We start from the raw sequence: 13,268 nt of genomic DNA, 5'->3' as shown, positions 1-13,268 counted from the left end.
TGCCATACTGTCATTTATTGAGTTCCACTGAAATGGTACAGAAAGAATCAGAGGCTCAGACTTTAGTTATGCATTCCTTTAGGATAACATCCATGCCTGATAAAATAACAGTTCATTACAGAAATAGAAGAAAACATCATATGGGTGGTGTTTTAGCTCGTCTTCATCTGGTTTTATATGTGCAGCAGAGTATGGATTTAAACGTTTAAATCACTGTGCCACAGGTTCTGTCTTTCATGACATCCCAGGAAAAAGAAAATAAATCGTGCATTTTCTTAGAGTCTGACCAGAAATGTAATGCTTGAATCTGGCAGCATTAGGGTTTAGATAGTTTTTGGCTTGTGCCACCTACAACCCCCCATATAGTCTTTCCTTAGTCAAAACATTAAAAAAGTAAAAATGTCAAACAGAGCTGCTCAAATAGTGCTTTTGGATTACCTATGCAAAGCTGTAAGGCAGGCACCTGCTTGATGCATTTTTGCAGGTGACAAAAAGAGTCACCTGTGCAGGAGTTGCTACAAATGTGACCACAGGCAACTAATTGGAGGGCTATTTCTAACCCATAGTAACCCACATTCATGTGGTGCATATAACTGCATCTATAATAAACAAAGGGTAGAAGCTACAGGTATTAAAAAGAAAGAATTAGATCTGTGACTTTAGTTCCTCTGGCAGTGCATGTCCACCGACAGAAACTAATAGATTGAAACAAAATGTGCTTACAGGTTTGCCATCTTGACATCATTTTGAGAGCAAGAATCCTTAGTAAGGTCCAGGTGATGATCTTTGCATTGCCTTAACTTTCAAGTTTTTAACACAAGTCGCTCTTAATTTGGTATTTCTATATACCGATTTAGTCAAATTTACAGCAGAGAGAAAAGTACAATTTTACAATCTGCAACCAGTCCTTCTAATGATTTCAGGGTTGGAGTTTTTAAAAACATAATATACAAGCAACACTTTTCCAGCATTTATGACAAACCTTGCTGTCAACATGGTTTTCTTAATCACAGCCTATTGTATCACTGATACAGATTTTTATGAGGTTTGAATACCTATTCCTGCCGAAGGTAATGCTTCCTTCAAAAATTGCCATGTTTGTACTATAGTTTTATAAATATATATCATGGTAGTTAAATAATCTGTCAATTTAACTTACAAGAGTGCAAAAATGAACTTATTACTAAAGTAGAGATTAAAGGAAGATGCGTTTCCCTTTTAAGAAATATTTCATTAATTCATGCTGACTATAAAGTTTATCGCGTATGAGGTTGATCATATTCCCCCATGTTATCACTTTAATAAAATGCAAAAGGTATATCCTTTATCCTACCGAGTCATGCGGCACATTAATATTATATCTAGGGTAATGACAGATTAATATTCAATCATGGTGCTTATGAGAGAACACTAAAAAGGTACAATGGTGTATCTCTTTGCAAAAGGCAACAAAAGCTACAGTGTTGCGCCTTTTTTCCTGAGAGCAAAGGGGCTCTGATCCAGGATCATTGGTCAGGTTATAGTACCAATGTCTTCACTGTGACTTAAGAGGCAAACTGGTCACAGATCAGCACCCCCTTTAAGGATACACTGTGAATAGAGAATTATAGCTGGTTCCTTGTCAGTTAAACCCGTGGCCCTTTTGGTCAACAAGCCTCATAGGAAAAAAACCAAAAAACAAACAAAACACATAGAAACACACAACATAAACAATAACACATGCAACACTTCTTGTTCTTTAAAATAAGCAAAACATACTGTAAGACAAATCAATCAAACCACTGGTTATTCATTCAGGAATAGTTCTTTGCATTCTCTTCTCCATTGCTACAGAGTACCAGATGCATGGTCAGACATTTTTTTTTTCTTCACAGTTTAGACAAGTATTGATGAAGCCATAAACTCTGTTGCTGAATAGTTGATGGAATTAAAATGCATTGGCTGGGTAGTAATATCCTCTAACAGCTACCCAATATTTTGTATAGAATTTCAAAACATGAGCAACTGCTCTGGAGCAAAGCTGTGCAGCCAAAACTGCTGCCACATGGTCTGTTGATGGGTCCACAGAACACAGTCAATGACCTCAGACTCCCACGGACAGAAAAGCTGGAGGAAAATTCACTTCAGACAAAGGACCTCATGTAGCTGTTATATGAAAGCTTTGTGTCTTCCAAAAGGCAGCTTTAAAGGCAGTATTAAAGTTTCTGTTTTCTGCTGACGTGGTCTTTTTTTGAATAACAGTATGGGTGTTAAATGGGTTTAATGAGCTTCGGCACACGGAAACCAACATTTTCAAATGAAGTTCATGGTTAGAACTGTAAGTATTTCAGACATATTTTTTCATTCCAAAAAGGTAATCCTAACTTGTCTGCTTTCAAGTCCAGGCCTGACAGGACGTAGGCTGCTGCTGCTGCAGATAGAAAATGTGGTCATCCTCTGCCACAATATGTTCACGGTAGACATGAAAAACAAAAAACTCTGCCTAAAGAGAGGCAGGAAAACAATTGGGTGGGAAATGGAAAGGTTTTAAAAACAGGGAGGTGTCAGATGCATGCCATGCAGTTGTGATGTGTATTTTTGTTGTTGCTTTTAGAGAGAGGTTCCTCACTCCAGTGCCTCTCTTTAATCTTTCTGCTCCTTCGGCTGCACCTTCGTTACTGCTGCTCCTCGATTTCTCGTTTGACTTCTGCTACATAATGGTGATCTTTCCCATGAGCCACCTCCATGATGGCCAATGCCTGGAAACAGAAATGTTTTTTTTTTTTTTTTTTTTTTAAAACAACAGACACATCCATTCCTGACGGCTGATCAATCTGAATGTATGATAGTATTGCAGCTTAGGAATCACTGCTTTTTACAGCTAACTCATCCTTGGATGTTCTATCCTTATTCTTGCCCTTTTCTGAGCACACATTCTTTTCTACCTCACAGACCTTCAATTTGCCACCAATCAATATACCAATGGACCACATGTCTGTAAATTATACCTTCTTCAGAGCTTTCACTCCTTGTGTTTTCTTCTCCAGCCCCAAATACAAACGTCCCAGTTTCAGATACATAGACGCCACGTTCAGAGAGTAGGCTGGATAGTGCACACTGCAGAGAGAATATAATTTATACATCAATCTAAGCAGTGAATGCGAGAGGAAACAAGATATAATCTATAATTAATGTTACATTTGGTTTTGCTGTAGTGCTACAAAAGTTCAAACCATATGAACTGGGAGAGGACAATACTAAAACATGTACTGTAGAAGATGTGGCTGAGAGTTATATACCACAGAGGGAAAATATGTTTAGAATTATCACGTGCGTACAATCTAACCTGTGCTGTAGTATAGTGTATATATTGTTGGTAGGGTAAAGTATACTTCATAGGAGATATAAGCCATGCTGTATTTGTAAAGAAAACATTAATAACATTATTCTGAGCTGTAAAGTATGGTTAAAACTAATTATTAAAAGACTACAATAAGAATTAAATCACCATTCCTATGAGAACTCTTACTTGACAAACTTACAGAGGTCTGGAGAACTGAACCTATGTCCTTAAATTTCTCTAGACTTCCAAACACTGTATGAGACAGAGATCTTAACAAGTGACATTAAATTCTAACTGATGGACTGCCTGCCCAATCAGCCACAGAATTTGTCTACAGGGCAAAACTGTTGTTGTACAATTGATTGATCCATTGTCTGCCTTACAGATCAATTTACCTATATGGCTGAACGATCTTCTCTCCATAGCTCATAGCGCCGTCCCAGTCCTGCATGTAGAGACAGACGCCCATGGCCTGATACATCATATGCAGCATGTAGACGTTGGTGTCTGCAAATATACCCCCCATTTTCTCCTGGCTGAGCTCACACATCTCCAGCAGCTCACTGGGGGGTGCCAGAGTGTCAAGGAATAATGACAGAGAATGAAGCGAAAGAAGAAGAGGCAGGGAAGTGAAAGTTTGTTGTAATAAAAAGAGTAGACAAATTGAAAGACAGAGGGGGAAAAAAAACAGGAAAAAGAGAGTGAAAGAAAAAGAGTGCAAGAATGGGAAATACATTTATAATCACAGGAAGAGGATATTCTTGTAGTGTTTGGCTCTCCTAAACTCCTCGATGACATTCTTAGCGTAATGGACCATGGATTGTATTTCCTCCTGCTTTGGTGGAGAACTCAGCTTCCTGATCTCCATTTTTGCTTTGTCCTAGAGGGAGATGAAAAGACATGACATAAGAAACAGTTGTTCCTTAACATATTTTACAAGAGATACTATAAAGCTGATCATGTAAAAGTACTATGACACCACAGAGACTAAAACTACTATAGGGCATAACTAGCTGTGTCCTAATTTCACACTAATCCTCAACAGCTTTCAAGTATGTTGTGGGTTCACACTAGTGACAACGCCTGCAGTGAACCTGCTGCACTTTCCAACAGACAGGACACTGATGCTGTTGAGATACTTTCTAGTATATTTCTCAAATCAACAAATGAAAAGTTTTCACCACCCCTACATTCTATATATCAAAATTAAAAAAAACTGTATACAAATGTACGAGTTTCAGAAAGATAAGTCAGCAGTACCTTAGACTTGGTGGTGCACTCAGTGCATTGGCATGTGAAGAAGTAGGAATCTAACAACCTCTCTTTCCTGTCCTCTGTTGGATAGAGCAGGTCTATGTAACTGTTAAAGATCTACACAGAGAGAGAGAGAGAGAGAGAGAGAGAGAGAGAGAGAGAGAGAGAGAGAGAGAGAGAGAGAGAGAGAGAGAGAGAGAGAGAGAGAGAGAGAGAGAGAGAGAGAGAGAGAGAGAGAGAGAGAGAGAGAGAGAGAGAGAGAGAGAGAGAGAGAGAGAGAGAGAGAGAGAGAGAGAGAGAGAGAGAGAGAGAGAGAGAGAAATAGTTCAAGGGATAAAGAGATAAAAATACGTGGCCATTTTGCATCAATCAAAAATAAACACTAATAAACATCTAAACATCTGTATTTCTGCCCCTCTTGACAAATTTCAATCTGCTTAGGAGCAAGACCTAAACCTTTCACAGCTGAATAACTAAAGGGATTTGATCTTCAAGCTCGTTACACTGACATACCCGGTGTAAACTCTACACATTGTCCATTTGTTCAAAATTCAATATAAATATTCTTTGAGAAACATTTCTATTTCTGTAATTGTATTTTGTCTCAAAATTGCTTTTAGGAATTGTTGCTAAATGAGTCCTATCTTTTCTTACCTCATCTCCGGGGTTTATCTCTTTAACAGCTCTGACCTCAGCCATTGTGCCTTTATAGGTCACGATGACATTAGGACTACAGCTGTGATTCATCAGTGCTACACTGAAAGGACAAAGGGAAGAATGAGAAGCACAAAAAGGTTAAATAAATTAGTGTGAAATCAGAGAATGGAGATAAAAGCATTACCTTTAGCAGCTTTAAGATGTTTGAACTACATGGTGGTTCATGTATATGCTACACTGAATATAAAAAGACATAAAAAAGACTAAAATAATAACCAGAAGCATCTGGGATATAAATACATAATATAATGATATAATATAATAAAAACACTAATTGTGTGAAATCACATTATTGTTCTCAAAACAGTGAGAAACAGAAAAACAAAGTGGCAATGATGAAGAGGCTGAGTATCGATGTAAGGAGACAAACAGAGGAGAGAAATTATCATTTTAATCAAATGTATTAACATGCTGTATATACTGTCTCTCCAGTTTTATTGGCACAGTAACTAAACTGATGACTGGATGAACTCGTGAATGATGGTCATGATATGGACTACTTACTCAGGAAAAACAGCTGATCCCAGATGGGAGAGTTCCTCATCCTCTATGGTAAAGCCATTACAGTTTACCTGGAGACACAAAGAAAAACAAGAGAGAGAAGGAGGGACAGAGCAAGAGAGAAGGGAAAACACAAACAAACAGGTGAAGACAGGGACAGAGAACAACAGGGTGAATAGTATAATACAAAAGGCATCACCCCCCTGCTCTACTGTGCTGTAACACCCCCCTCCACAGAGAGGCAGGAAATCCAGTTGTGCAGATTAAATGTAGCCTGAGATAAGAAGCCAAAGAGGCCATTTCCACTGGTGTAGTGTGGAGAGAAAGGGGGGGCAGGTCAAATTAAAGAGCTAAACGCTGTCGAGTTTAAAAGGCAGGAACAGTGGGTGTGTGTGATACAGATCCTGGTTCAACTCAACATGTGCTCCAGTGTGTGTATCTACGAACAAGTGTGGGATGAGCATGGTAAGAGGAGAGAAAGATGAAAAGATGTGTGAACGAAAACATATTACAAGTCGGACCAAGGCAAACCAGCATGTTCTTCCATAGAGCAAGAAAGGTCAACACCTGTCTGTGTGTCAGCCAAAACCTCTGACGCTCTCCTAACCAATCACATGCCAGTAACAAAACACACCCAACCTAGGATCCTGGATACTTCTGGGAACAGAAAGTTTTTATTCGGTGGATTTATTACAGCATGTCAGCAGTTAAAAAAGGTACTGCTCCAAATTTAGGAATTCATCTATTCCTTTTTTCTCAAAAATGTAAGAATTTTAATAATTAGAAATTCTGTTTCACATTGAAGAGATGGCTTGAATTAGTTTGAATAAAAACCTCAGACTAATTACTAGTGACACAATCAATTTTCAGAATGTTGTGCTTCTATTAAAAAGCCTCAACATCTCTCTTTGCAGTAACAGCGGTGGGCATAGGTCACACAGGCAGCTGCTTATTCTATAGAAACCTCATACAGAGTGACTCCAAACAAGACTGAAACATCCTCATGTTGCAATACATACGACTTACTGCACTGTTTCTTCAGTGTTCCAGTAAAAATATTATATCCAATTTTACCTGTGCAAAGAGCTCTGTTAGAGCCTGTTCATTGGGGAGGTCACTGATGTGTCTGGAGTAGAAATGATGCAGCGCTGCTAAATCTGCCTGGTTCATCTCCTCTTTTTCACTGTCCATCTTATCTAAATCTGGAAGAGGCAATGAAACACAGGCAGAAGAGGGGATGAGAAAAAGACAGGGAGAGAAAAGTCAATAACATAAGCCACCACAAATAGACCACCTTGTATCCTGAAGGTTGTGTGTTTTTTAGCTCTTTCAAAAAGGAACACCCTAAAAATTACTGCCAAGTAAAGAAAAAAAACAAAACATGTCACAAGGGTATCTATCAGCAGTAATGAAATTTGACTCTGGCTTTCTCTGATAATAAGAAATACAAGGTTTAAAGGATGAGGCAACTGATAAAAATAAGGAATAAAACAAAGTTGGCTATTCATCCAGAATTGTATATTTGTTGTTGTTGTTTGTTACCACCTCCATAACCATCTACCATATTCCAGTGCACAGAAGAACCACTCGGTGTTAGTAAGAGTAGAATATATCAATGCTATAGGCCATGTGTCACTGTCAGTCACACAAACTCACACACACCGACACAGACTGGCGGCAGCAGGCAGCAGCTGGCCACTGATTTGCTTTGTGTGCATGAGAGACAGGTGTGAAGGTTAATTCTGTGACAATCCTCTGATGACACATCTGAGCCTTCAACAACAGCTCACACTAACTGATAACACTAACTGGACCAGGGAAAACACTTAGTGGATGCTGAGATGGGACACCGTCTTGTTTTTTGTGTGTTTTGGCAAACACACAGGTTTATCAACGTACAATGTGCCTTGCTCAAGAGCACAGTGACAGTAGTTGTTAAAAGGAGGGGAGAGAACATGAAATTACAGTATGCAGAAGCTTGGGATTTAAGTCCCAGTGCTGCTGCAGCCTTAGTGAATGAAAGAGACAAAACCAGGACTGGAGGCTACAGCAGAGGATATTAATAGACATGCTGCTACAACTGCAGAGACTCAGGAAGATCACACACACACTGCACCATGTAACTAAAAGTGCACACATGTGTAACTAAACACACGCTCATATATTCATATATACACACACACACACACACACACACACACACTTACGGGCTTCAAACTCTCTGAGCAGTAGCAGCCTTTCTGAAGGGGTGCGCTCTGTTGTGACTCTCTGAAACATGGAAGACACATGATCATTTTAGTCAAAAAATAAAGTTGGCAAAGCGAAGCAAAACTGAATGTCGCTCCTCCAAATTGACATGACACCCATGATACTACTCATGCAAAAGTATACAAATGGAACTGAGATGATTTCAGTCATTGCTATGGTCTAGCTCATAAATGTAACTTATCATCAAGCCTTAGCCACTTATTCTATTTGGATCTTTATCTTCTTAAAGGCTCTAAACTCTGTTGAGTTTGTAGCAACATGCTCCCATTCCACCTTCAGTTATTACGCTTTTCATATACAAACTGGTCAATTTCAGTTTTCCTAGCACTTGCCATTAGCAGTAAAATTACAGGTGTAACAAAGAAATATTACAAACAGCCAGTGAGACAACTACAGCAGCTATCACAAAGCAGGAACAATATCTGGGTCCTAAAACAAGCACATCTACAGTAAATGAAATGAATGAAAGCCATTATTTATGTTATCAGTTGAATCTATGTATGCCCAGTGAAAACATCCACTTATCCCCCTTTTTTTGCTTCCCGCTTGCCGTTTGTGAAAACTTTTCCTGCATAGATATACATGTTGTTCACAATAAAAACAGACATCTTTGAATGTTAAAACATTTCTTCTCCTTCTTTTTATAACATTACCTGTTTCATGATAATTCTGGCCACCAGTCTGACAGTCTCTGATGGACACCAGTTCTCCCCATAGGCACACATGGCTACACACTCCAGCTTATGCATGGGCCAATCACCTCTCTGCATAAATACGCAAACACACAGAAGAAGAAAGAAATAAGAAATGATTTAACAATCCACGTTAAATTATCTGTTTGATGGGATACCTGAAAGGATTGACAGCAAGACGGTGAAATGATGATTGAAAGAATGATTTTATCACTACAAAGTTAATCACCATTAAATGATCATCCATGGCAAATGCACCCCACACACACACACACACACACACACACACAAAACAACTCAATTTTGCTGCAGTGCATCGATAGTGTTCTGTGCCTTGAAACTAAAAGTAGACAGAGGCAGAAGGGAGGCAGACTGAATCGTCATAGCAACAACAGTGTGAACAGTGCGGGTGCTCTCTCGCTGCCTGGAGCTCTGCTGAAGTGGTTCTCAGTGTGTGGACCAAGGTGCCAAGGTGGGTCACAAGAACACTAAAAAAAGTTCCTTTAATTTACTCTGTGCTGGTTCTGATGAAGCAAAAGGCTTGTGTGGATGCACACGGAGGGCTCAGACTGACTGAACACCAATCACAGGGCTTGATATGTGTCTATTCTCATTCTCTTTGTACTTCTATTTGAAAAGAGCAGTAATAAGTCCAAAACAAATGAAGACTACAGCAGATATCTGTAGGACACACACACATATTTTGTTATATACATTTTAAAAATATGTTACTGTTTGCACTAAAATTCATTCATGGTCAGTTCCTTTAGTTAATAGTGAAAACTGGAAAACAAGCTCACACACAAGACAAAGACATGGAAAGCGCTCTTACCTGACAGTCCACATTGCAGTAGTAGGCCTGCTTACATTTGCCACACTTGAAAAGGTCTTCTCTCCTGTAATGACACGAAGACACAACACATTAGTTCGCTACATCTGTGATAAAGGAGACCAGTGCTGACACTTTATAAGTAATAACACATGGTGCTCCTTCAGCTGATGAGACAACTTTACCTGAGCTTTTCTTTTAACATGTAATATTTATGTTCTCCCATACTTCTTACATGTAAGATATTTACATACTAATTGTTAATTTGATGGTGAATGAGCTGGTCTTGCAGGTTTGTTTCAGTCCTGTGACAAAAAGGTGGATCACTTCATTCAAAACACCGGAGCTCAGAGATCAACAGAATTTAGTTAGTTACCAAATCTTTAATTTTATTCATAAGTGCTCCATTAGAGTAAGAAGTTAGAATTAAATTCTTATCAATTCTACCAACATATCCAGTTTATTTTCATACAACAACAAAAAAGAACATGTGTAAAATATATTACTGTGTTTTAAATATCTGATTAATTACAGCAAGACACATATACATAAAGTTGAACTGGGTGTTTCTGACTGTATAGGAGCAAATGTGTACACACACACACACACACACACACACACACACAACACACACACACACACACACACACACACACACACACACACACACACACACACCTGGCCTTCTCATCTCTTGGCTCCTCCTCTCCTGGGACACATGGTCACCTATATTTAGCACCCTAACCTTTTACTGCTCTACAAACCTTAATGGCAGCTTGGGGAGGAGGTGTGTGTGTGTGTGTGTGTGTGTGTGTGTGGGTGTGTGGGGGTGGGGGTGACATGGGTGAGAATGTGAGAGAGGGACTAGAGTTAATGTAACTCTAAAGGCTGTCACAAAGGGTGTCATAGTGCATCAGATCTCAGTAAGACAAGCAAGGGAACTGTAGAGCTGAACCTTAAATAGACCAGTGCACTGCAGTTTAACCTTCCTTTATGTTTTTGACACAGTATGCCTACACGCACAACCTCATGTAGGCTAACCTTTCTAACCCCTCCACTTCCAACATCCTTACTGATGCAATGGAAAGTATGTTATAATTCTCATCTATTGGTAAATAAGTGAAACATTTAAACCTGATTTAACCAGAATAATTAAGGTAGAACCCAAAATCATAATCATCAACTGATGATCACATGTAATGTCATATTATGACATTAAGAAAAGGCTGAAAATGAGTGACGTGCTCGTTTCTCTGTGTATACTACCTGTCAGTGTGTCTGGCCTGTTTAGGTCTATGCACTAGCATATTAATATGCTCATAGAAAAGCAAGCTTTTTAGCTTTTGACTTTAAAAACATCAGTAAGGATGCTGTGCTTGTATTTTAGACTCTCTTGACTCTGCAGTGCTACAAACAAATGGTGCAGTGTGAGGTCAGGTGAGCTGCCTCACTGCACTGACCCATATTAGTCAGCGCCAGCTAGGTAGATACCCAGAGGTTTAATAGCTAACCTAGCTAGGTGATGAGGTTAGCCAGCGCTGAACTGGACACGTTACTGGCCGCTTTGCTCTGTTTTAAACAACGTGGACATGCTACCAGCTCGTAGCTAAGTGTCCCACAGATGTTGCTCTTCAGCTGTTTCAGAGAGGTAAGATGTTACCTGGTGAAGCAGTGCTCACAGTGCGCTCCCCTCTCATTCACTGTCAACACGAAGGAGTAAGCAGGGCAGGCGAACACCAGCTCCCCCACCGCGAAGTGCCTCACTGCCCGCAGGCCTCTGCCTTTGTCCGGGCTCTCAAACCTCTCCGTCCCCTCTATACCTTCGTTCTTCATGGCTTGTTCTGTCTGCGGTTCTTCGCTCAGAGACTAGCACCGAGCACCACCTGTGTCTGTCGAGTGCTTTAATCACCCTCAGGCTGAGCCCCTTCTTCCTCTCCGGTGCTCTGTGTGTCCGGTGTGGCTCTAACCGCCCCCTGCTGGAGAGGAGACACGGCGGACATGCACCCACACAGTAACTAATGCCCTGACATAAACTCGGTCTATATCAAATATTGGTATTGGAGGCTGCAGTTTGTGGTGTTGAATTGTATTATATTTAACAGAGAGGCTGTTATTTAGACTAGACCTACCTTCATTGACATAAATGTGGTGGACAAAATAATATAAACACCTGTCAGTATAAAGCAAAGCAATCAGCACCTCTCCTCAAGTTTCAACAAAAACTGAAGATGACGGTAGGATTTCTTGCAGGACTTTTGTGTTAGACTGCATTAGTTTTAGCTACATGTACCTAATAAACTGCCACTGGAGTGTATCTGTTTTGTTTATACTTGTTTGTCATAGTTAGCCTTTTTATGTGTGCTACCTTTGTTTTTCTTTGTTGTCCTTGTTTTACTCGTATGTCTCTATATCTTTCTGTGTAATTGTTCCTTGCACTGTGTGCAAACAGGCCGCACTCAGAGCTACTGAAAATTGAGAGTCAATACACTTGCATGTCTAAACATACTTGGAGAATAAAGTTGATTCTAATTCCTTAGTAAGAACAGAGGCCATTAATGTTTAAATTGGTTTAAAGAAAAAAAACTTCATTATAATGCAGATGTATGTGTCAAGGTGCTCCAAGGTCCAACCAGAGCATTTGCTTGATAAATTTTAAAGCATCAGGTTACCAGAATTATTTGGCAGATAGACAGATATGCAGACCCCAGCAAGATAACATACAGTGATGCCCTATATATTACACCATATGGTCAAAATATTATGCCATATTTTGTGTAGAGTTAGTCTATGGCTGTTTTAAATTCCAGTTACTCTTAATGCTCCACCACACATGGATATATCAGAAAACCTTAAGGCAACAGCCAGGTCCCAAAATCTTATAGAAAACCTTCCCAGAGGAATGGAGGCAGCGTGGAGCACACTGATGCCCATGGTATTGGAATGAGATGTTCAACAATCACATATAGTGGTGTTCACAAACCTTTGTTTTTAATGTTGAGAAATCGCATAAGAACCAAATAATTCAGCTCAGGACGCATCTCCTCAATTTGGGTATAAAAGTTGGAATTCCTTCAAACGATTAGAGGCTATTCAGTGTGACAGATGTTATAAACATAGTGTTTATACATTATGAATGTGTCTCTTGGAGTCCATTGCACTAACCATATTGCCTTTGTCCTACTAACCCATCTTACCCAGAAGAAATATAACCCATTTGCACTGAAATTTGATACTTGGTTTATATATAGTTCAGGACAAAAAGTTTCCCCATGGGACAACACAAATCAGTGGGTTGTTGATGATCTGGCTGGCATTGCATTTGCACATTTTAAAATCCAAACCAAAATAACATTTGAATACTCCTTCATTAAATAATAATCATTCAGAATACATGTAAAATTCATGTTTAGTTTTCACCACGTCCTTCCTTGGATCAGAACACCAGAGAAATTTCAGAAATGATTTCATCAACTAAAAAACCACTGACTGACTCAGTGACATTGAAAAAATCCAAGAAGCAAAGCAGCAGTAGGATATGGAGGTTTTAGCTCAGCAGTCCTGATTGACGGCTGCATGACTGAAATCTGCAATAGAGCAACAACACACTTTATATCTGGGTATGTTTGTGGTGGGTTTTTATCATGAGCTTGCACCATCAATCACAGAAGCAGATCAAAAGACTCCA

At 39.5% G+C, this 13,268-nt stretch overlaps 1 protein-coding gene across 1 annotated transcript; it reads right to left on the bottom strand.

The window, feature by feature from the left end:
* On the bottom strand, positions 1-11,534 carry smyd2a (SET and MYND domain containing 2a). The gene is made up of 12 exons (XM_056379865.1): positions 11,244-11,534; positions 9,587-9,650; positions 8,716-8,826; positions 8,002-8,062; positions 6,869-6,996; positions 5,798-5,865; positions 5,231-5,333; positions 4,583-4,693; positions 4,082-4,202; positions 3,718-3,892; positions 2,988-3,096; positions 1-2,738 (listed from the first exon to the last, which is right to left on the bottom strand). Exons 1-12 carry the CDS (start codon positions 11,414-11,416, stop codon positions 2,655-2,657), a joined length of 1,308 nt encoding a protein of 435 aa, XP_056235840.1. The 5' UTR covers positions 11,417-11,534; the 3' UTR covers positions 1-2,654.
* Between the last annotated feature and the right edge of the window lie 1,734 nt (positions 11,535-13,268).

This window comes from Seriola aureovittata, chromosome 1, assembly GCF_021018895.1.
Source record: "Seriola aureovittata isolate HTS-2021-v1 ecotype China chromosome 1, ASM2101889v1, whole genome shotgun sequence".
NCBI classification, from domain to species: Eukaryota; Metazoa; Chordata; class Actinopteri; order Carangiformes; family Carangidae; genus Seriola; species Seriola aureovittata.
Note: the sequence above shows the minus strand (reverse complement) of the source record. Positions and strands in the feature narration are given on the sequence as shown.

Excerpts from the sequence above, each read along its gene's own strand:
- smyd2a (XM_056379865.1), bottom strand. The coding sequence starts at position 11,416 with ATGAAGAACGAAGGTATAGAGGGGACGGAGAGGTTTGAGAGCCCGGAC. Across the intron at positions 3,097-3,717 it reads AAGATCGTTCAGCCATATAG|TGTGCACTATCCAGCCTACT; the intron begins GTAAATTGATCT and ends TTCTCTCTGCAG. Across the intron at positions 2,739-2,987 it reads GAGTGAAAGCTCTGAAGAAG|GCATTGGCCATCATGGAGGT; the intron begins GTATAATTTACA and ends TTCTGTTTCCAG.